At 42.5% G+C, this 22,083-nt stretch overlaps 3 protein-coding genes and 2 non-coding genes across 8 annotated transcripts; 1 reads left to right on the forward strand and 4 right to left on the reverse strand.

The window, feature by feature from the left end:
• Window positions 1-1,234: 1,234 nt before the first annotated feature.
• On the reverse strand, window positions 1,235-6,157 carry map6b (microtubule-associated protein 6b). Of its 2 annotated transcripts, XM_084674871.1 has the most exons (4): window positions 4,097-6,157; window positions 3,070-3,286; window positions 2,594-2,642; window positions 1,511-1,633 (listed from the first exon to the last, which is right to left on the reverse strand). In XM_084674871.1, the coding sequence occupies exons 1-3, from the start codon at window positions 4,822-4,824 to the stop codon at window positions 2,598-2,600; spliced, it is 990 nt and encodes a 329-aa protein (XP_084530997.1). In that variant the 5' UTR covers window positions 4,825-6,157; the 3' UTR covers window positions 1,511-1,633; window positions 2,594-2,597. The 2 variants fall into 2 exon arrangements, with proteins under 2 accessions (XP_084530996.1, XP_084530997.1); XM_084674870.1 differs by lacking the exon at window positions 2,594-2,642 and having other exon boundaries at window positions 1,235-1,633.
• A 127-nt stretch (window positions 6,158-6,284) lies between these two features.
• thap12b (THAP domain containing 12b) lies at window positions 6,285-9,917 on the reverse strand. Its single transcript, XM_084674869.1, has 5 exons — window positions 9,533-9,917; window positions 9,005-9,125; window positions 8,804-8,911; window positions 8,614-8,650; window positions 6,285-8,499 (listed from the first exon to the last, which is right to left on the reverse strand). The coding sequence occupies exons 1-5, from the start codon at window positions 9,619-9,621 to the stop codon at window positions 6,506-6,508; spliced, it is 2,349 nt and encodes a 782-aa protein (XP_084530995.1). The 5' UTR covers window positions 9,622-9,917; the 3' UTR covers window positions 6,285-6,505.
• Window positions 9,918-9,955: 38 nt separating this feature from the next.
• trnap-agg (transfer RNA proline (anticodon AGG)) lies at window positions 9,956-10,027 on the forward strand. Its single transcript has one exon. It is a non-coding gene; the product is annotated as a tRNA-Pro (tRNA).
• A 227-nt stretch (window positions 10,028-10,254) lies between these two features.
• trnap-cgg (transfer RNA proline (anticodon CGG)) lies at window positions 10,255-10,326 on the reverse strand. The gene has a single exon. It is a non-coding gene; the product is annotated as a tRNA-Pro (tRNA).
• Window positions 10,327-13,060: 2,734 nt separating this feature from the next.
• On the reverse strand, window positions 13,061-21,887 carry dyrk1ab (dual-specificity tyrosine-(Y)-phosphorylation regulated kinase 1A, b). 3 transcript variants are annotated; one of them, XM_084673692.1, is made up of 13 exons: window positions 21,685-21,887; window positions 21,021-21,242; window positions 19,264-19,333; window positions 17,414-17,610; window positions 17,135-17,227; window positions 16,830-17,018; window positions 16,442-16,589; window positions 15,854-16,140; window positions 15,527-15,673; window positions 15,273-15,413; window positions 14,732-15,035; window positions 14,437-14,561; window positions 13,061-14,278 (listed from the first exon to the last, which is right to left on the reverse strand). In XM_084673692.1, the coding sequence occupies exons 3-13, from the start codon at window positions 19,271-19,273 to the stop codon at window positions 13,691-13,693; spliced, it is 2,229 nt and encodes a 742-aa protein (XP_084529818.1). In that variant the 5' UTR covers window positions 19,274-19,333; window positions 21,021-21,242; window positions 21,685-21,887; the 3' UTR covers window positions 13,061-13,690. The 3 variants fall into 3 exon arrangements, with proteins under 3 accessions (XP_084529818.1, XP_084529817.1, XP_084529819.1); XM_084673691.1 differs by having other exon boundaries at window positions 21,021-21,887; XM_084673693.1 differs by lacking the exon at window positions 19,264-19,333 and having other exon boundaries at window positions 21,021-21,887.
• Window positions 21,888-22,083: the final 196 nt, after the last annotated feature.

Raw genomic sequence — 22,083 nt, forward strand, 5'->3', positions numbered from 1 at the left:
ATAGATGGGAGGTATAGCACCAGGGCGTGGTGTGCTCTATACATACAACACTGGATCAGACAAAAGACACATTCAGTGCTGGGAGGCTGCTGAGAGCTACAGTAACACTAGAGGGCTCTCACCCCTCACACACACACAAACACACACGCATTTGCAATCAGCATGAATAGCTGACAGATGGCGTAGTTGGATACAACAATCGTGGACAGACAGCAGAAAAAAGGCTGCTGCGGTGTATGCGTACTGTACTCTGCCATGGTGGAGCACAGGAACCTGCACTGGAAGCAACGCTCACACAGAGTGAACTAAGCAGTGTTTCAGATAACAGGAGGGTAAAAAGCTGAAAACAGATCTTCAAGTCTTTCCCCATTCCTTATCTTGAATACCGTTTGGTAATGTTTGAGCCCATAGAAGGTGAGGGTGATTGTGTAAATACAATGTTATCCTATTGTCTATAGCATAGGCGTACATATGCATTTTTTTTTAAATACATTCTACATATTTTGCACACAAACAGCATCACGTGTTAGTGATGGATAATGGCTTAGTATTGTCAACGAGGGGTGTACCATAATAAAAATTGCAGTTTATACTGCACCAAAGAACTGGATATTGAACATAGTGCTTTACACATTGCATGTAGCTGTAAAATCATATTTGTATGGCCAGAACAACAGTTGATTTACAGCTATTGCTAGTTGATATTGTCTGTACGTTTGCGAGTTTCCTTATTTGACTGTGTTAAAACGTTTGGTGTGAGATCAGACTACATCACTACACATGCACTACTATTTGAACAATTATCCCCTCCTGGATATTCTATTGAGTAATATCTTATGGGATTTCACTGGAGAGATGTAAACTAAAATGCTACCACTCGACCAATAACTGGGCCTTGCATGCAAGCTGTAGCAATTATATTCCTTTCCGATTGGTTTCTAAGCAACCACACTGGTGAAACCAGATATCCTCCAGAACATTGAAATGATACCCAGGTCCTTAGAGGCACTGTATTCAGGAAATGCGAGTCTTTGCGATTCATATCTACAAGAACCGACAAATTCAATGCAGTTTAATAGATTGAAAAGAGGAACTAAGTAATATTAATAAGTAATATTCCGCAAAGTGGTCTTCAGCTTCAAGTTCTATCCTGAAAAAAAACAACAACTATAAAATGTCTTCGGTATAGTTTTGATTAAGATAGAAATTTAACAACTGTTATGCAAATAATGCGTTTACCAAAAGAGATGTATGTATTTAATGCTTGCAGTCGTGTGCACACACAAACACACCTTACTAGCAGCCTTCGTACCACAAAGAAAAAAGAATAAAAATACAGATTGAAAGAAAGGGATGAGAATCCTTCTCTAATTCATTTAAGCAGCTTTTAATTTCAAAAGAAATAAGTGCAGAGAGGTTCTCCTCACTGTTTTGACTCAGCAAGTCTATTGCTTATCTCTTTGCTTTTCTTTGTGACCACTCCCTCTGGCTTTGACTCTGGGGTGCTCGTGGATGATTTTTTCTTGGCTGACTGAGTTCCAGCAATCTGCTTCTCTTTAGCTTTCTTCACCATTTTGCTTGTTGTCGTGGTAGGTGTCTTCTTAGGTTTGGAGCGGGACGCTGGCTTCTCCGTCTACAAAAGCAGAAAGAAGATGCAACAAAAGTGGGTGAACTGTGCTTCCCCAACACCATCAGCCTAGGTTGATTTGATTTGTTCAACCATAATTTGAAACAGGTGATAATGGCATTATTATCAGCATGCAAATCAAAGCCCTACGACTAGGAACAATAAACATAAATCGGCAAATGACCATTTTGATGGTAGCATTTGCATCAAGTGGTTAGTGGAATTTAAATACACAAATCACCGATTCTTGAGCCAAGGGTACATCTGTACAGATGTAAGATGTTGGTTGTGTGGATTCTTAAAATAATTCTGGCCAAGAAAACCTTAAAAATGTATATCCCTTCACTCAAGAAACTGTGAAATTCAGTTTACTATATGGACTGGTGTAGCTGTTCTTTAAAGAAAACCGTTACCGTACAGAAGTAAAAGCATAATGCATATTGCGGGTTAGTACATAACAACTAGCAGGTTAGACTTTTACTAGAAATATAAAATACTATTGTCCTAACAGTTATTTACAGTGATCCCATTGATTTTGTAGTTTTTTTTTTAGGAATCATTAAAGTAATAAAATGCCATGCAAACAAGTTTAGAAAACTACGGTTTTGATCTCACTCATGCTATCAATCCTTCCACCTTGCTTAACTTGACTAAAATCCATTTGTCAATCAACTGAACATTGCTATTCAGTCCATCCATCCATCAATCATGCCATCCATTCACTATCCATTCCTTAATTACATATAACAGAACCGTTCATGAAACCACTGAGATGATCAAAATGACAGAAGAAAGGTAAGAGGTATAGGCAAACCCCTGAGGCTGTGGCTAACATGGCAGCTTGCAGAAGGATTGAATCTGGCAGCTCAGTGGCTATGTGACCCTGGTCCTCTTGTTCATGGTGCATACAATGTGAGTCAATCTAAGGTCAACCTCCATGCCTTCTAGAATAAATAGACAACACACCTGACTACAGCAGATCTAGAACAGAGCTGCTTTCAGTCTCAGAACAGTCCTACAAGAGTGAGAGAGGGAGGGGCCATATAAACATACAACATGCAGACACAAGAATATCCCATCACTAAGACACATGCACGTGGAGAGAGATTAAACCTCATGGCTTGTGTGGTTGGTAAATGTTGGCACACTACTGAGTAGTGACCGAACACTAATTTAATGTATAAATACTAATTGTTATCAACGGCTTTTTCTGTAGCTTCAGACAAAGCTACTGTAGCTATCAAAGACAAAAAAAAAAAAAACAACTATGAAGCAACTCTTGTGTGGTCATATAAATATATATACACTCTTTCTGTCTTAAATGAGTTGGCCTCTCATAGCAACTAGCACTTGGAAACCGGGAAAATGAAAATAAAATTTAGACACAGTAACAACCTGGGAAAACACAAAAGTGACATTGGAGTTTGTCCATGTAAGCTCACCTTGGTGGGTTCCTTGCCAGGTTCATTATACAGGCTGCGTATCCTCCTGCGTTCCTGGACCTTGTTGTCAGTAGGCTGAGCCTTGACCTGCTCCCCCTTGTAGGTGGCACTGTAGCTGGTCTCCAGACTGGCCTTCTCCTCAGTGGGGGCTTTGTACTGAGACTGGGCCTTGAAGGACTTTACTGGCTTCACATCTGTGTACGCCTTGAACTCATTCCTGAAAACAAGGACACAAACAAGCCCTTCCAGAGGTCATTTTCTTTTTGTTACAATACAAATAGTTCATTCATTTCCGGACGCTACATACCATGAAGACACTGACGATTTCACAGAAATCCACGCAAGTACAGTACATTTCTGTGCAGCTGTCATCTAAGGAAGGCTGCTAACCCAGCTCTCTTGTATACCCAAATTCCATTCACATTTCAGCATGAAGTAAGACATAAGGCCTGTGTGGAGTGGGCAGTGGGATAGGCTGAAAAATAGATTAATCTAGATCATTTACTGTCTGCTTCATGCCATGTCACTGTATAACTGTGTAGCTGAGGAAGAAGAACCAATCCTGCAGGAGCTCTATGACAATATTGGTCTGATCATGGGCAAGATCATAAGATATTGATTTTGTATGGCTTACGGTGTCAAATATCTCACCATAAAACACACAAGCAATAAAAACGTCCAATATTACAGTAAATGCACTAAATGGGCCATATAATTTAAGAGTATATATTTCATGGAAAAGCTAAAGTAGTTCAGGGTTAGCACAAGAAGAAGTAGTGAAAAGAGGCCAGATTAAGTCATATTTTAAATGGAATATTCCATAAACTAACCTCTGACTAGTCACTATATATTAAGTGTCCTGGTAACTCAGAGTTAAGGGATAAGTAGTAACTAGGGATTTTTTTATGAGGCAGAATTGATGAACAGATAGTTCCAAATGTATTAAGCCTTTTCTTCAACAAAATGCTCAGGAAATAAACCAAAAAGCCATGTCCCATAGCAGGGTGGTAGGTGGGCCTATACTCACCTGTAGGAGCTTCCCGTTGAAACGACCTCCTTTATCTGCCTGTTCAGTGCATCTGCTGCCGCTCTTCCCTTTCTCTCCGCAGTGACATCTGCCGGTGGTTGCTCTCCTGTTTTAGCATTTAATTTTTCCTCTATGGTCTTCTCCCTTTTAATGGATTTCTTTAGCGTATCTTTAGATTCTTTCTCCTGTACTTTCTCCTCGATTTCGCTCTTCTCTACCCCGCTGTCTTCCTCTGGTGCTACCTTTGGCGGGGCACCCCCATAACCCGCTTCCTGCACGGTGGAGGTGGGGCTGGGTTTGGGTATCCAGGGGTGATCCCCCTTTTTCGGTATCGGCCAGGGTTTATAATCCTTCTGATACTGTGTTACGTTGTTGAAAGGGGTCGCCGAGGGGTGATATTCATTCCTGGGCTTGCAACTGGGCTCAGGCCGAACTTTCCAAGCCTTGAAGTCTTGGCGCATCACGGACGCACTAGAGCCATCTTTACTCAATGCGGCACCAGCGGGCGGTGCCTTGCTTGCGGTGGCCTCCTCGCCCAGCGGAGGTTGGGTTTCTACGGCGACAGGACCTGTCCTCTTCTGTCTGGGTTGGGGTTGAGGATGGAGGTGGTGCACCTCAGCCACATCTGAGTATTTTGTGAAAACCAAGGGCACAGCGATGTCGCCTTTGTCTAACTCACTCCAGAAACGATTAATGCAGCAAGCCCGCGTGATGCACGGCCACGCCATGGTTAGGGATTTAGATAAAATAACTACCGTTAAACAAAAATGTATAAGGTAGGCCTATAGGCTACAGTGGCTAGGCTATTGATGAATGAACGTACTCACGACTACTCACGAATATCAAAGACGGGGGAAATGATGCTTCTTGCGCCCACTCAAATTCTGTCCAGTCAGGGAAAAACACCTAAATCTTCATATTTTATTTTATTTAAAGAAACGTCACAATTCTTTAAAATAAAGAATGTTTGAATAAACACGTTCCGTCGTCTGTATTGGTTATTTTTATCAAATGAGGTTCAAGCAAATTTAAGTAGCCCTATGTTGAGCAAATAGCTCGCTGTCGACTTGCTGGTTGCGCATCAGAGCGACCCCACCCCTCGTTTTAGAACCGTACGAAAAGATGCCCGGGTTTACACCGTGAACTGTCACCTGCATCCGTCACAAACTGACTGGGGAGGAGATGGGGGAGGTTAACCATTTGGTTTCCGGTGGCAGTGACCGACCACAAATATGCAGGGGCCTAGGCTGAAACTTAAGGGTGACCGTAGCCCATGAATTATATGATCGGTTAAGGTCCATTTAGACCAGATCCATTAGACAACTGAATTCCCTAGCTACGGTAGTAAAAATACATATCGATCCTTTTACTTTAGTAAGACTTCATAAATATGTGGCAGTTATTTCCTAAACCCACCACATGGTCCACTTGGTACCAGGCTATAATTATCAAGGATAAAGTAGTGTACTGTATAAGAATAAAAACGACATAATAGTAACAATGTGCTTACATCCATTTGATTCCTGAACACTGTCTGATTAATGGAATAAGGAGAAGCAGACAGCTCAAGTTCTAAGGCCCTCATGTTTCTTCCAGTTCCACTCAGCATCACAGTGTGACAATTCCACGCCATGTTCGTATGGGTCCCTCAGCCTCACTTCTTTTAGCAGACATAAAAAGAAAAACAAAACCTTGAGCCATAGCAAAGTGCTGATTACATCACATCGCACTACAGCCTGATTCTCATTCAGTGAACTGCAAGTCAATAATAGTTACCTTAACAGTTCATATCCATTTGCAAACATGACATCCAGTTGACTAATTCTGGGACAACTAAAACTTACCAAAAGTCAAGCAGAATCTCCCCAGGAGCCTCACCATGTCAGGAGCAATGACTGAGGAGCACACTACAACACTTATATTCCCTGCCTTTGGAGCGCCGTCATGTCACAAAACACAGCTGTCAGGGGGACCACAAGGAAAAATAAAGATTCATGCAAAACATTAAGTCTTCTTCAAAAGCAGCAAATGTTTCGAGACCTTGGGGCACTAAACTTGATTTATGATAAGAAATATTATTTCTTAAGGAGGCCCCTACAATGACAGTGACGCTTTAGATCTCAAGCCACCTGATGGAACAGCTCCCTCTTCTGGATAGTTCAATGAAGACACCAAGAAGTAGGTGATATTGGGAGAAAAAAAAAATCTGTTTTAATTAATGAACTTTTTGAAATTATAATAATCAAGACATTACAAAATTATACAAAAAAATACTGAATGTCCTTTTTCCTTCGACTTCAATGTCCATATCTACATATTAAACAGTGGAACAGAGCTGAGAAACCACAGCCATTTAAATGTCATTGATTTAGCATGAACTGTATGTTGAACAGGCACAGTCTCAACGGCTTATGTCATTTCAGTGACTTTTTCAAGCTCCGCTTCTGTCTCTGGCTCTGCTTCTCTTTCTGGCTCTCCTTCTGGCTCTGGCTCTGCTTGTCTTTCTGGCTCTCCTTCTGGCTCGGGATCTGGGTCTGCATCAGGTTCATCCTCAGTGTACAATCTGCAGTATTTGTCCACCATGACATCCAGGTCGTGTTTAACTTGAGAGTTAATGTTGAGCACAGCCAGTCTCTTGCACTTGCGTCCGAGCGGTGTGTTGTCGAGGTACACCTGCAGGCGTTTCCTGGCTGTGTTGGTGGCGCCCTCCTCCAGCTTCAGCACAGGCAGTGTAGACAGGACCTTCAGGAAGGAGTTGACGTTGGGAAAGAATTTGACGTCAGACAGCTGGAGGGTCTCGTGGATGGTGGAAGGCAAACGGACCTCCTTACTTCTGTGTTTCCACTTGATTCTCCAACAGTGAAGCTCAGCAGGAAGTGTGTCGGGGTTAGGAAGGTCATTGCGGTACACATCTGCGTAGTTTTCCTCAGAGGTGTTGAACTTCATCTGACCCATGATGGCAGGCACCAGGGACAGGCACTTGAGTGCTTTAAGATTGCTCTCTGAAAATATCTCCTGAACCTCCTGGATAATACCCCGAATCACTGGTACAGTTACATACTCCTTGAAGTAAGTCTCTGCCTGCATCTCACCCAGGTCTGCAGCACGTTGTTTGCGAAGGAAGAGTCTGGGCACCACCACTGAGACTTCCATTGCAGTGGCCAGGTTCACAGCCTCTTCGAACCAGAACTCATGGTATACTTCAATGTTGTCAATGACTTCATTAAGTGAATGCAAGACGGCCGTCAGACTGTTGGCGGCGAAGAACACATCAACAGTTTCCCCTTGTAGATTCCTGCCAAATGCTCGTGTGAAGGAGAGGGCATTCTTGAGGATGACCAAGGTGACGATGAATTCAAAGTCAACCAAGGTCTCTGAGAAGCAGTAGGCCTGACTGGTCACTGCATCCGTGAATTTGCCACTCTCATTGTTGCGGATGCAGTCCATACACAATACCAGGGACTCCAGCATGTCCACAGTCAAGTCAAAGACATTGTGCTGGCCGGTCCAGTTTGAGCCACTGGCCTGCTTCAACTCTGCTCCCTTCTCGTCGCCTCCTTGGTAAAACACAGAGATGGCCTTCTCCAACTCTGCCTGCAAGGATGGTGACGCCCTGAAAAAAACTTCAATCTTCCTCAGAGTTGACATGATGACCTGGACACTGGGGAAGGGAAGGTTGTTGGCCAGGTGGATGTTGAGTGCACAGGAGGAACAGGGTGTGTACAGAGCCATGGGATACTTCTCCATCAGGGTGAGGGCCACAGCTTTCATTTTGGTGGCGGAAGTACCCGTAGCCACGTGGGCTTGTCCACGGCAGTCCTCCATGCTAAGCCCCCACCGTTCTGTTATCTGGGCCTCCAGCCTGTCCACTAAGGAGGCTTCCTCTCCTTCAAATGGCAAGAAGTCCAGGAACTCCTCCCGCAGGGCACTGGATTGATCCACGAAACGCAGAAAGAGGGGTAGATGTCTCTCGCCAGAGAACTCCACCAGGTCCCCTGTGACCACGGAGAAGAAACGGCTCTCCCTCACTTCCATGAGGATCTCCTCTCTGACTGTGTTTTCACAGACGTCCAGAAGCTGGCTCTGCTGGACCGTGGTCAGGTACTCTGCGTTCACAGCGGCGGTGTCAAAGCGCTTTCTCAGAGCTTCGTCTCCAGCATTGATGCGGTACTCCAGTAGGGCTTGGAAATTACTGGGGCAATTATCTGTTTCTGCAGGGACATTGGTCTCCAGAGGGATGTTCTGCTTTCCTAGCATAACCATAACCTCAAACAGCGATCTCAGGTAACCTCGGAAGTCCTTTTCCTCTGGAGATAACTGTGGTTCATCGCCGTTGGTTCCACTACCATCCTCTGCCCCCGCACTGTCTTTCTTTGAGTGCAGTTGTTCGATAGAAGATGCCACTGGAAGATGAAACAAAGCAGTTATATCTGTAAAGTTAAGACAATCTGTAAAGATGGACACAATCATTCAAGCTACAAGTCTATTAAAACAATCTTGTAAAATAGAGCTCTTACATCTTCTCTCTTTAATCCGCCTTATATCTTCTTCCGTCTGTGGAAAATTATGAATAATTAGAAAGTGTCTTAGAGGAAGACCCATACAGGTATAAAGCAGGTTACAGTGATCTTAGAACTGATTTTATTAAACATTTATAATTAAACTAGCATACAAGTTACCACAACCATACATTACATAATAACATACCAATTCTTTGATCCGTTTACGATGCCTGCAGTGCGGGTTTTTGAGATGACTTGTTAAATCAAATATAGTTGGAATGGCAGTATCTTTTAGTACAGTCCTATAAGGGCTCTGGGGAAAAAAACAGCAACATACCGCTCAGTCCGTTAGCTAGGCTACACATTTTGAAAGATCAAGATTTGGACATCAACTCTAATTACTTACCGTTTTGCAGACCATTGCTGGGTCAAAGTGTTTAGCACACAATCTGTAGTGTTTATTAAGTTGATCTGATGTTTTCGCCTCCAGATCTGCCCGCCGGCAGTTCTCCACCCAGATTCTACATCTAGATACAGAGTAGGTAGGTTAGCTAGAGATACCTAGTTATACACTTTCCTGTGAATACTTTGCTAGATAACTTTACGCTGAGCTCAAGTAGTTACGTTTACCTGACATCGATATGGAAAGTTGCTCAGACACGAAAAGGCAGTAGTAGTTAGCTAATCTAACGCTAACCATGTTAGCTAGCATTTGCAAAGCCATACTACAGCAGCCTACAGGCACGACAGCGACAGAGAGCGTGACATAATTTGCTGACAGCTACCATTTTTCACTGAACAGTTAATTGTAGACTTCAGTAGCTAGGTTTGTTCACTTTCGTAAAACGGGACAACAAGAAGTGGTACACTACTAAGGTACTACTAGCCTAGCTAACTTAACCAGCAAGCAAGCTAATTTAGCTAAACTACTTACCGTTCAGGGTCCCTTGGAAACCTGAAAAATGCCAAATCGGATTGTGTGCTCTTCCTTGTGCAGTTTGGGGCAGCACAAAAGTTCGGCATAGTTAATATATCTTTGCAAAAATATTAGAATTTAAATCAGCTAGCTAGCACTAGCTACCTCAAAAATAAGCGCGCAACAGTGCCAAGCGAGGCTTGGAGGATTAATTGTACGGTGAGTGTATGACGATGACGAAAATCTTGAACCAGTGCACGTCATCATGGATGTTAATATCCGTCTCTGGGCGTTTCAAGCTACACCTACAATGTTTTATCGGTACAAATCTTAAACAATTCTCGTATGATTTATCGAAATATAAATTAAAAACCAAAAGGTATGTGAACAGTTCAATGAAGAAAAAGCAAAAAGTTGAACTATTCACCATTATCTTCATCTGGCTCGTTGGTCTAGGGGTATGATTCTCGCTTAGGGTGCGAGAGGTCCCGGGTTCAAATCCCGGACGAGCCCGCCTTTTTTATAATCGATTGCACTACACAACCCAACTCAATAGTAAAATTGTTCTTCACCCGTATTATGAACGCAAAACTGTGTAGTGGAACACAGTGGAATCTAAAAACGACAAACAAAACGCCTCTAAACTAGCTACATAAACGAAGGCATATTGATCAACCGTCAGTTATTGTTTGTGGAATATTTTACAAATCCTAAACCGTGATTACGGGCACTAAAATATTGGGCTCGTCCGGGATTTGAACCCGGGACCTCTCGCACCCGAAGCGAGAATCATACCCCTAGACCAACGAGCCATTGCGCATCGAAATCGTAGCATAAACGGTTTTAATACTATGCAAAGAGTTTTAGTTTACTGTAATTCAGAAACGTACTTTAAATTTGTGTAATACGTAATCTAACTGTGCTCACTCCTAGAGAAATACAAGAATCGGTATGTGAGCATACATCTATGTAAAGTGCAAGTATGTAATCTTAGTAGCCTAAATGTCATGGAGAACAATTCTAGAGTGGTGGGGAAATATATGTGTTGAAGTGGAAGAATAAAGAGACAGAGAACAATTCAATTAACTTCTTTTTATATATCATACATAAGACTGTCTTAATATAATACAAAGGGCATTGTCATATACACAGCAAAGTCTTGACTAGATCTTACAATCTGTGGATACATGGACTTATCCTTTCCCCCCCATGCTGTTCAGTTTTTAGTGCATGTTGCATGTACAAAAAATGTGATAAAATGTGAAATCAATAATGAAGAAAAAGAAATTCAAATGAAATCAGAGGACTTGGACTTTTCTAAGGTGGAGGATATCATGTCAACAAGTACAAACGTTTGTGTGAGACCCACAAACATAACCTTATGGAAAATAGAACCACTGTTCAAACATGTGCTTCTCATAGAACCAAAAAGTAAGGTTTGTGATGTACATGCACTTACAATATACCCTGTGAAAATTAAGGTTTGAAGATCTAGCTTTCCCTGCTTGATTCAAACCCTACCTCAAAGTGTTGTCCTGATGTAGTCAAGTACCTCTGCCTCAAGGCAAGGTTACGCCACTGACATAAGAAAACAGAGGAGTTCCTGCCCACTGAATGGTCACCAAATTGACAAACATAACCAACATACCAGCAGGAGCAAGGTAGTGAGTTCTATACTTCCTTTATTAAAAAAATATAAATATATACATAAAATTCTATTTCAACTATTAAAAAGGGGCTGCATTTCATGACAACTGCTCTAGATAAGAGGTCAATCAGCATGATCTGAAACAGGCGCACACTTAAGTCACTCTGAAGTCAATTCTTTTCTTTTTTTTTTTGTCTTTATTTTGGAATGTTTTGTACCAGTATGAGTGCCAGTTGAATCACTGGCATTTTCTGAATGTCTCAAATCATGAGGGGTAGTAGAAATGATTGGGACTGACCTTAACATCCAGCTAAATCCTAGAATTCATTATAGGTAGCTTTACATCAGGTTTGTAGGCCTACCAAAATATGACTTGTCCATGGGATGGTTTTTCCTCTGAACTATGACAAAAGAATGTCCTACAAGTTCCTGCTGTCTGCATTTTGCTTACACAAGCAGGATTTTGGTCGAATTACTTTTCCAAAGTTGACAAAAGAGAGTAAGAAAAAATTATACGCACTTCAAAATCCCTGATATAAAATAAAACAAAACAAATTTCTGGTTATTGACAGGTTGTAATGACATGCATGTCTGCTTCGGCCAAGCACATGTGATTGAGGGTGGCACCCTTTCCCTTTGAACAGGACAAAACGTTTGGGCATCTGCTCCACCAAATCACAGCATAACATTTCAAACAAACTCAAATAGATTTTCCCCACAACTGTCTCACTTTACTGCAGACACAGAAGAGACTTAAGTCGTTGCATGTTTTATGGCAGCAGATAGCATGTTGTTCAAATGATGTATGAAAGTCAGCAAAACCATTTGAAACAGTGATGTGGGGGGGAGGGGCAAATGCAGACATAGAATGCAGTAGTCTCCTTTAAACCATCAGCTTCTATCCTGCTACTCCGGAGCCTGCAGAGTAACTACCAATGTCTCTAACATATCAAGATTTTAAAAGACTCCTGATAAAAACCTACCAATTCATGTGGAAACAGTTCTGGTAAAACGTTGCAACCAAATCAGAATACAAGGTGGCTAACAATTAAGTTAAACATCAATCTCCAGTTTTGCTAAAGAAATATATTGCAGCTGTTAAATATCGACAATAAAATAAGATCTTGATAAACTTTGCCTCAAGAGTGGTGAACTGCTACATTATTGGTTACAGACACCTACTGTATATGCTATAAAACAACTGCTTTGGTATAAAAAATATCCAAAGGGAAAATAAATTCATTGTAAAATTCACAGCATAATTTGAGGAGAAAGAAGGCAGTCACTTAACACGTTTGTTTTTTCTTCAGTTTCCATGTTTTAGATGGAGAGACATTTGTGCAGATGTTGTGATGAGGAACTACATGCATAAGGGATTTTTTTTTAACAAAAAAACAAATAAACGGGTTGACTCTGGAATCGATTGTTCTTTCCACTGCAAAATCCTTAATCTGAGAATAAGGAAGTAACGTTTAGGAGGTTGGTGTGTACAATAGACCCTGTTACGTGGGGCCCTGTTGAAGAAATCTTTGTAGAGAAAGGCCTCAAAAATTACCATTCTTAGTTACCTTTTTCTGTTGTTTTAACATCCTTAAAGAATCAAGGGCTGTCTAAAGATAAAAATAGAGGAAAGTCATCCAAAATCAAATGGTAATGTCCAACTCCATCCCATTCCAAGTCCATGAGTCGTAAGGCCAAAGGGTTATCTCAGAACCAGCCACTGACTGTCTCCTCCACACTGGGCCGGATCTTCCTGTCTCCGGTGCCCATCACTGTCCTTGTCTGTGCCCGGTCGGGGTCCCCGCACACTGGGCCAGGCCACAGGGCTCTGGGCTTGAAGGGTGCGGCTCCACCTCCTTCTTGAACTGCCCATGCCTCCCCCCACCCACCCCCACCCCCCGACCAGTGTTGGTACCTACCTGCGGGGCTTGCCTTCCACTTGGCCAGCACACGCTGTAGGAACTCCACTGCCATGTGCTCCCCTCTCACAGAGTTACACAATACCGACCGACAACACGAAATATCACTGCAAACACTTCCCTCCTAGTCAAGCTACAGGTTTTACAAGCAGCTCTTATGTGAAATTTCACTTAAAAGGGTAAAACAATTAACAACCAGTGGAACATAAATGTCAAGACATTCCACAGATTGAACTTAATAGGATGTGTTAGCATTTCATAACTGAAAGGTACCTGTGAAACAGCTTCAAACTTGATTCAGAAATGCTCAGAGATTTTGCCACATAATACCTAATAGGGATAACTTGTTACATGAATATAGTGATATGGCAAATGGAGTTCTCAATCTTACTCTGGTTATTTTTGTTATATTATGTGCCTAATGATTGTAAAAGAAATATGATGGAAATTACATATACTTTTAACAAAGGTTCTTCTCTGTAGTAGCGATTCAGTGATATCTCCCTTCTGACGTGAGCAGCTTTTGTTCTCAACACACCTGTAGTAAAAAAAACACCACCTTAAAAATGACACACAAGGGGGGAAACACACAGCCAAATGTCAGTGCAGTCACGAGCTGGCCATGGAACTCTGCTGCACACACACTCCAGTCATGGGAGACTCCTCCCGGTCCATGCCCTGTCTCATGCCCAGGTGGCCCTCCGCTAGGTAGTGGGCCGGCCCCGTGTTTGTGCCCATGGGGTACGCAGGGTGCGCTGCCATGCCAGTCTCCTGCCGCGGGTTTGAGAAGGCACCCAGCCCCATGCTCAGCCCACCGTTGCGACCAAAGTCCAGGGCACCGGCGGGCAGGTGGCGCAGCTGGTAGGCTTGGTTGCCATGGTTCCCAGTGGAAGAGGAAGATGTGGAGGAAGAGGAGGCAGAGGAAGACAGGGAGGTCATAGACAGATGGCCATGCACCACCTCCATAGAGTCCTGGGTAGAGGAGCTGTGTGTCGGGGAGGTGTAGTGGCGTGGGCGGGGCCGCGTGGCCATCACCTGCCCATGGTGATGATGGGGGTGGGAGTGGGGATGGAGGGCCTTGGGGTGCTGTGGGGGTACGTGGAAGGTGGTCTCTTGCACTGGATGGGTCTCTCCCGTTACTGGCTCTGGTCCAACGCCACCTCCCCACACCAAGGGAGGCGGGTACGGCTGTCTTGCCTGTCAGTTAGTCAAGAAAGAGAGACGGTTGCTCAGTTCATGCATCTTTCATTTACATCACATACATGTAACATGTAATTTATTGTTCAAATAAGATCAAATTTGGTTGCTTTGTTCAATGGCTAACAAGACAGACTGAAGTTAGGTCTGAGTGTCACCTGTGGACAGAGGGTGTCACCGTCGATGGCTGGCAAGGCCGTGCCAAAGTGCCCTCCACTGTGCAGGTGGTGGTGGGTGGGGTCTGATCTCGCTCTGCCACTGGTGCTTGTCCCAGAAGACCCCCCTAGAAGACCAGAGGTGGCACAAACACAGAAATTCAGAATAGAACCACAAAACATATCTCTACGTAAAAAAAAACCTGTTTCATGGGAAGAGCTACGGACATCAACACTGCATTTGATTGGACCATGAAGTGAAGGGTTTGGTGGCCCAGTCATTTAGTTCCATTGTTACCTGAACTAGAGGAGGTGCTGGAGGTTGTTCCTGAAGACTGGGACTGCTCCAATGCAGGGCTGGTGGACACACTGCTGCTTGTGTTGGTCCCTTCGTCTGCAGTCTTCTTGAAGAAGCTGTGCTGCAGGGCGTAGTAGGGCTGGATGCGGCTCTTAGGGTCGTAGTCCAGCATCCGCAGGATCAGGTCCTTGAACTTCAAGTAGTCCGCGACAGCGTGGCCAGATTCTCCTGCCCGCCGGCCACCTGGACCTCCGGCCTCTACACCCAGGATGGAGTGGAGCTTCCGTGAGGCTGGAGGCTTATACTGGTCAGGGGAAGAGGACAAAGAGCATGGGTTTGAGATCCTGTTTCATTCTTAAACATGAGTTGTAAACACAGCCTCAAAAGATTAAACTCATATGCAAAAAAGCTGGAAATGTCATCACCATGACTGGTGACAGCTGTACACCATCTTACAGTGAATGATTGTGTGGCTACTCTAATAGACCAAAGGTCTATACTTTAGCGCCCCCACATGGTAAGTATGTAGAAGTGCACTTACCCTTTTGCCATCTTTGGTCTTCTTTACACTCCATGTGCCATCCGATAGCTTCTCAAAGAACTTCCTGGCTTTTGGGGCTAGGTCCATTATGTGATTGGGTGGGATACCAAGAACTTCAACTATCTTGTTCATCTGGTCCACCTAAGAATGAAACATTTTTTATAAAACGATTACTTTCATGACATCGATACAAATCTGCGAGACGCATTACAACAGACTTGAGAAGATTTCAAGATCAGACCAGGCTAACGTACCTCGTTGGCTCCACTGAAGAGGGGCTCTCCCGTATGCATCTCCACCAGGATGCAACCCAAGGACCACATGTCAATGGCCAGGTCATACGGCATTCCCAGCAACACCTCAGGGGACCGGTAGAAGCGACTCTGGATGTACTGGTATATCTAAGAGAGGAAGGACAATATGAGACATCTTCCATCACCACAATAGTCACCCACCAAGGTAATACATGACAATCCATAATACAGAGAACAGGAGAAAGAATTGAGGGCTGGACGAAGGGGAAGAGGAGAGAAAAATATTAAAGTAAATGAACATAAAATCTTAGTAGTAATATTAAATACCCTCTGTCCCAGTTGGCATGAACTGCCAAAGTCGACTATTTTGATGGCGCTTCTCTTGGGGTTGCAGAGCAGGATGTTCTCGGGCTTCAGGTCACAGTGGATGATGCTGAGCTCGGGCGTGGCCAAGAAAAGCAGCGCTGTGCACAGCTGCTGGGCAAACTTCCGGGTCAGGTTCAACGAGACACCACGGAAGTTAGTGTTCCGCAGCAAGTCGTACAGGTTGTAGGAAAGCATCTCAAACACCAGGCAGAGGTGGTTCCGGAACATGAAATGGCGCTTGAGGTGAACTGCATTAAAAGAGGTACAAAAGGGGTCAACTGACAACCACATATTCATGGAGAATGGCTGAAAGTAACAATACACTGAAAGTAAAGGGAGTCACATACATTTATATTTTACATTTAGTCATTTAGCAGATGCTCTAATCCAGAGCGACTTAAAGTAAGTACAGAGACATACCCCCCGAGGCAAGTAGGGTGAAGTGCCTTGCCACAACGTCATTTTGCACAGCCAGGAATTGAACCGGCAACCTTCTGATTAATAGCCCGATTCCGTAACCTCTCAGCCATCTGACCCTCTCCTACTTACCGATGTAGTACTTCATCTCTGTGTCATGCTTGTTCATGAGCTCGAGGAGACGCACTTCAATCTGAGCTTGATTGAGAAAAGCTTTTTTGTTCTTGATGATCTTGATGGCAACCCACTCTTGCTCTGCACGGTCATAGGCTTTAACAACCTATAATGCATTTCAAAAAGAAGGAAGAAAATACATTAACACACGTTAACTGACTGTCTTTTTCAAACTGACCCCAGTTCTCAACCAACAAGGCCACATACCAGCACATGTAAACATTACTACTATGTATAACATTACGACCAATAAGAATATGATGCAAATGGCCACGTTATAATTATGTTTTTTGTTTTCATGGTATAGGCTACAATGGTTGTTTTCTCCCCCAGAAGCATTGTATACCTGTCCAAATGACCCTTTGCCTATCAAGGAGTCAATTTCATAGCGGTCCATCCATTTCTCCCCATTCTTGACAATGTAGTCGTAGTTATCATCGTCATAGCCATCATTGAAGACCTTCCTCTCTTTCTTGTGACTGGAGTCTTCACCCTGACCCTGTTGGTGACGTCGTTTCTTCTTTGCATAATACACCTAGTGGACAGGTATACGAGACACCAGTTACCAGACACCGGAACATATACATCAATCCAGTCCTCATAAGCCTCAAATACTAAAGCAAATGTACAAACCAAAAGGGTCAGTCTCACCTCATTGATGTGTTTGTATGTTTTAATAAGATCGATGGAAAGCTTCCTCAGGGGAGCCGAAGTTGGGTCACGAAAGCACTGGGGCATGTGCCTCTGGAAAAACAATGGAGCAGGAAACTAAACAGAATTAGTCATTTGATTTGATTGAGGAGATACATGTCATTTATACTGGTGGCGGCCAAATGCTCAACTTTAAAGTGCGACTTCCAAACACCAAAAATATATACAAATAAAAAAAATTGTAATAAGTGCGCAAATGCTCGTGTGTGAATGCTGTACCGGGTTGGCAGTGAGCGGTTGATTCGGATCGCTGTACGGTAAGACCGTAACAGATTGGTCAGTACTCGGCTGGTGGCGGTCACTGTACTGCTGGTGCGTATGGGGCATTGGAGCAGCCATCTGAAGACCAGCAGCGTGGAAAGAAAAAGAGGGCGCAAGCCGGACGGACGAAGGTTTGCATGCTGAAGTCTCTCCTCCTGAAAACAATGAACAAATGTGCACTTTAGGTAAAGATGTAGCTTTACAAAAGAAATTGTTAGAAAAATCAAGAGCATTACTTTCATGCCAAAATGGGACATACATTTGGTGCATGTACAGTAGCATGTAGTACTGGCACTCAACAAAAAAAACTCAAACCTTTGCTGAACTAAAACAGTCAATACTGGAATTGTTGTAAAATATAATTTATAGAAACACATTTTATATACGTATCATTCACCACAGCCTGCATGAAAAGGCATTTAGGACTCTGCACTTTCACTTTGTTCTGTAAGGCTCCAATTCCGTTACTTTTACAATTTCTACGTGGGCTAGGCAATATCTGTAGCAGGTGCAACCATATGAGGGTGGAGATAAAGCAGACCCCCATATTGCATCAAGTTCACAGATTATGATAGTTATCAATGTGTGTAACAATTTAAAGGAAAATGTTCCTTTTATAACCGATAATCAAATATATTCATAAGAAATGTAATTAGGTCATTAGTTCTACAATAATTTGATGAAGAAAATAGGTATAAGACTGAGTACATTTTTAGAAAACAATGAAAAAAATATAAGTGCAGTGAATTATACTGTACTTCAGTTTCAGAAGTCAGAAAATTAATAAATAGCATATTCATCTATCAGCGTCTCTCATCAGACAACACAATTTACCAGTGCTACACAGTAACCACTATTCAGAATCCCAGCAACAGCACCTAATTAGCATAGCCTATCACCACAGAGATACAGCGTGATTTGGCAAGCCCATCAATGCACAGACCAATCACAACGCAGTATGCAAATAGCCTACTTTTGTTGCCAGGGCAGAGCTGCTCCCATTTTCCAATGAGAAAACAAGAAATAAACAAGAAATAAAATTGAACTTTGGCACACTTAGAGGCTGCTTTCAACACACCAGAGCCTGACAGAAAAATAGCAGCACAGCCCAAATTCTGCACTTCATCTGAGAGCGTTAGGAACAGAGCTGACCCAGCTGTGGGGAGAAAAAAAAAAAAAAAAAAAAAAAAGAAAGAAAACTGCACATTCAGTGACAAAAACAGAGAACCTGGAGACAGTATGATATACTGTACATTACAAGACAACCAGTTATTGAGAGGCCTAGCATTTTTTTATATGTGTAATGCCATACAAAATCTGATTATATATTGTTTTATTATAATACAGAATATATTGACATTACTATGTATAACTGCATCCCTATTTTAATAGGGATTACCCTAGATGACAAAATAAAACCTACACCGTTTATATCTTTGACAGCTTTGTCACAAACTACTTATACTATTTTAAAAGGCTTTGATTAATGTTTATAATTATTCATATTTGTTAATTTGCCTTTATTTACAAGATGCACAAACATGCTGGATATCTAGGGCTAAAGGAGGCAGACATACTTTCTATTCAGGCATATGAAGGATAATTTTGGGATACAATCAAAAATCATTAAATAGATTTAGTTATTCCTGGGGTATGTGCAGCATGTTGCCTTAATCAATCAAATATGACTTCTAATTGATAAGCAATGGCTGGGCCTGTTCAAGAGGTACTGTTAGACATTTGGAAAACGAAAGAAATAGGCTGCCCCTCCCCACCAAAGAATAAAGACTTAATATGTTGCAGCTAACCTGGATGCATCGTCTCCTGTAAAATGTCATATCATCCTGGGAGGAGAGTCCAGCAGCAAACCACAACCCACTACAAAGAATACAAACAGATAATTATATTTAACAGTAATGGTGGGATCTACTTATGTGATTAAAAAAATATATTAAAAGAACTCTTGGTAGAAAAATGGAACTTGTGGGAGAATAGCCTACACAATCTAATGTGCATTTAGTCCTAAGCATTGGGATATTTACAGATTAAAAAACTTTTTTTGAAGGCAGGTTTTTCTTATGGGCAGCAAATGTTTTCAAAGCAAAATACAAGAAGCATGATGCCATTATCTTTTTAGGGAACTGCTCAAGACAACGGTTCACTTATACAGATGCCACCTTGTCAAGCAGGTCAAATTGGCCCTTTTGTTGTGGCTATAATGTGACTGGAAATCTCCTCTCAGAATGTCCATGCACACTGTCAAAGGCCTCTTATGAATATAATCAAAATAATGTGACATATACATACACAATACATTGTCATGGTAGTTGCGTTTTTTGAAGTAGTAGTAGCCTAAATAATTCACGAAATTAATCACGAAAAGGTTGAGATTAAGCACTGTGCAGTCATTTGTCACTGTGAACCCTAACTATCCTAATTCACTACAATCTACACAACAAAGGCCTGTTACTTCGAGATCAACATGAACATGAGATAAACGTCAAGAGCCCAACTAATTCGTAATCTATGAACATTACAAGTGACTGTTTGCTAACGTTCGGCACATTCTCCGTTTTCAGAACCAACTTGTGAACAGTTCCTTTCCTGTCTGGTTTATATTCCTCAAGACATGAGCGGGCCTACACGGGAGCAAACATGGCAGTCTGGTTATCGAGTACTGTGACTAAAAATCTATACCTATTCCATCTCCCACTTCCAAGCGAAAACATTAACGTTTAAGTAAAACCATGTCATCCTTCACGTTAAAGAACGACACTTGTTTCAGTCATTAAAAGGGAGTTCTGAAATGTCATCGTTACAGAATAAGTGACGTCTGCTAGCTAGCAGCATATACTTACAATTAATGGAGTATACCTCGTCATGGTTGAAATGTAGAAAGCAAATCATCACTAGTATCTACCTAGTAAATCCGTTTCACGAATTATCCGTTTACAATGACCAACTAGCTAGCTAGCAACAACGCTAGACTAGCTAACTGTTGTTAGACGAGCCAGCTAACGTTTGATTGCTGTTCTGCGATCTTAGGACAAGCAGGCTTGGCTCTCCCCTTGCAAGCGAGTGTTGCTTGTGACGATGTGTTCAACGGGTTGTGGGCCCGTGATTTGGTAGCCGTGCAAGCTAGTCTAGTCTAACGTTAGCTAGGTACCTACATTGCAAAATATGGCTAACACAGCCTACACTTGCAAGGTTAGTACTATATCACTGACTATCATGAAGACAATTGCAAATGGTACGTTTCCCACGTTTGTCACATCTAACTTATTGGGAACTGCACACAATACGTTCATCCAATTATTTTGAAAACCCTGTACGTCCAAACTATCGTGGTTGTTGCTGGCAAATATGAGCGAGCTAGCACTGGCTATCCAGCTCTTGATAACACACAAACTAGCATGTTAGCTAACGAGCTAACTTTGCTTGCCCGTAACCTGTGAAACCAAGCAACAACAAACATATTCCACAAAAACCTTAGTTAGATAGTCATTTAGTTAGCTATACATTGTCTAGTAATACATATCTACAATTTAAGACTACATAAGCTCACCTCTGACGGCACGATCTTCATTTAAAGTCCAATAACCTGTATGATGAGGCAACGTATCCAGTTTGAGCTTCTCCACTCCCTGCGTGTTTTTAGCCAGCGTAAACTCAATTCCTCCTGACTAGCCAGCAAAGTCGTCAGAATAGCCAGCCAATTGAAGTCTAGCTAGTCTAGCGAACTTATTATCTGTCAAACGTAGCTGGTTCCAGCAAACAGCATCGGTAACTAAGGCAACACAGACAAGCGCCAGTTGGTGATTAGCTAGCTAACGTTAGTGGCTCTAATGAAGTGAAGTAAACTAGCGTCGCGAACGAGCTGATGTCTAAACGACCGTAGGTATCTAGCAAGCGAGCTAACTAGCTAGCTGAATTCAGTTGCTAGCTAGCTAGCCAGATTAGCTTCCGAGCTAGCTAGCTAACGTTAGCAATTGTACCGCTAAATCAACGTTGCTGAATTTGGACAAATCTATCCCGTACAAAAGCAGCACGGAACATATACGCGTCGAACATGTCGACAAATAAACTGAATTAAAATCACGACAGAAAAAATCTTATCCTCCGCTTCAGCTACTGTAATTTTAGACAATAATTTTAATGTCAATTTTCACAAAATGGCGCGCGTTCCAAACCTGCGCAGTGGACCGGCCCGCTAGACCAGTGATACGTACAACTGAGTAAGTGCGGCGCCGCCTAAAACATCCAACAGCACAAAAAAATCTGCTCCTTGGTGTTCTTAACCCAATCCATTGGATGCTTCACTTTCATAAAAAATGTCAAGGGTATATCCAGTGTCAGCCTTATTCCGAGAGGAAAGAACATTTGAGGAGAACAGCGAAAAAACCCTTCTAACAAAATGGCGATGCCAGTGCTGTTACCATGGCAACTGTCAATCAAACCCTCAAATCCCCGGATGAGCCAATGACGAATAAAATCTAGCATCGCTTGCTGTCTGTCATACCTTGTCATTCGGGTTTCAGTCAAGTAAATCAAATAATTGTTAAAATTGTGGGGACAACTGTGTTGTTGGTACATATGTCCAACATCAATCACTAACTTTTTATATAGTC

The sequence above is a fragment of the Hypomesus nipponensis genome, chromosome 15 (assembly GCF_054491055.1).
Source record: "Hypomesus nipponensis isolate SF chromosome 15, ASM5449105v1, whole genome shotgun sequence".
In the NCBI taxonomy this organism is placed as follows: domain Eukaryota; kingdom Metazoa; phylum Chordata; class Actinopteri; order Osmeriformes; family Osmeridae; genus Hypomesus; species Hypomesus nipponensis.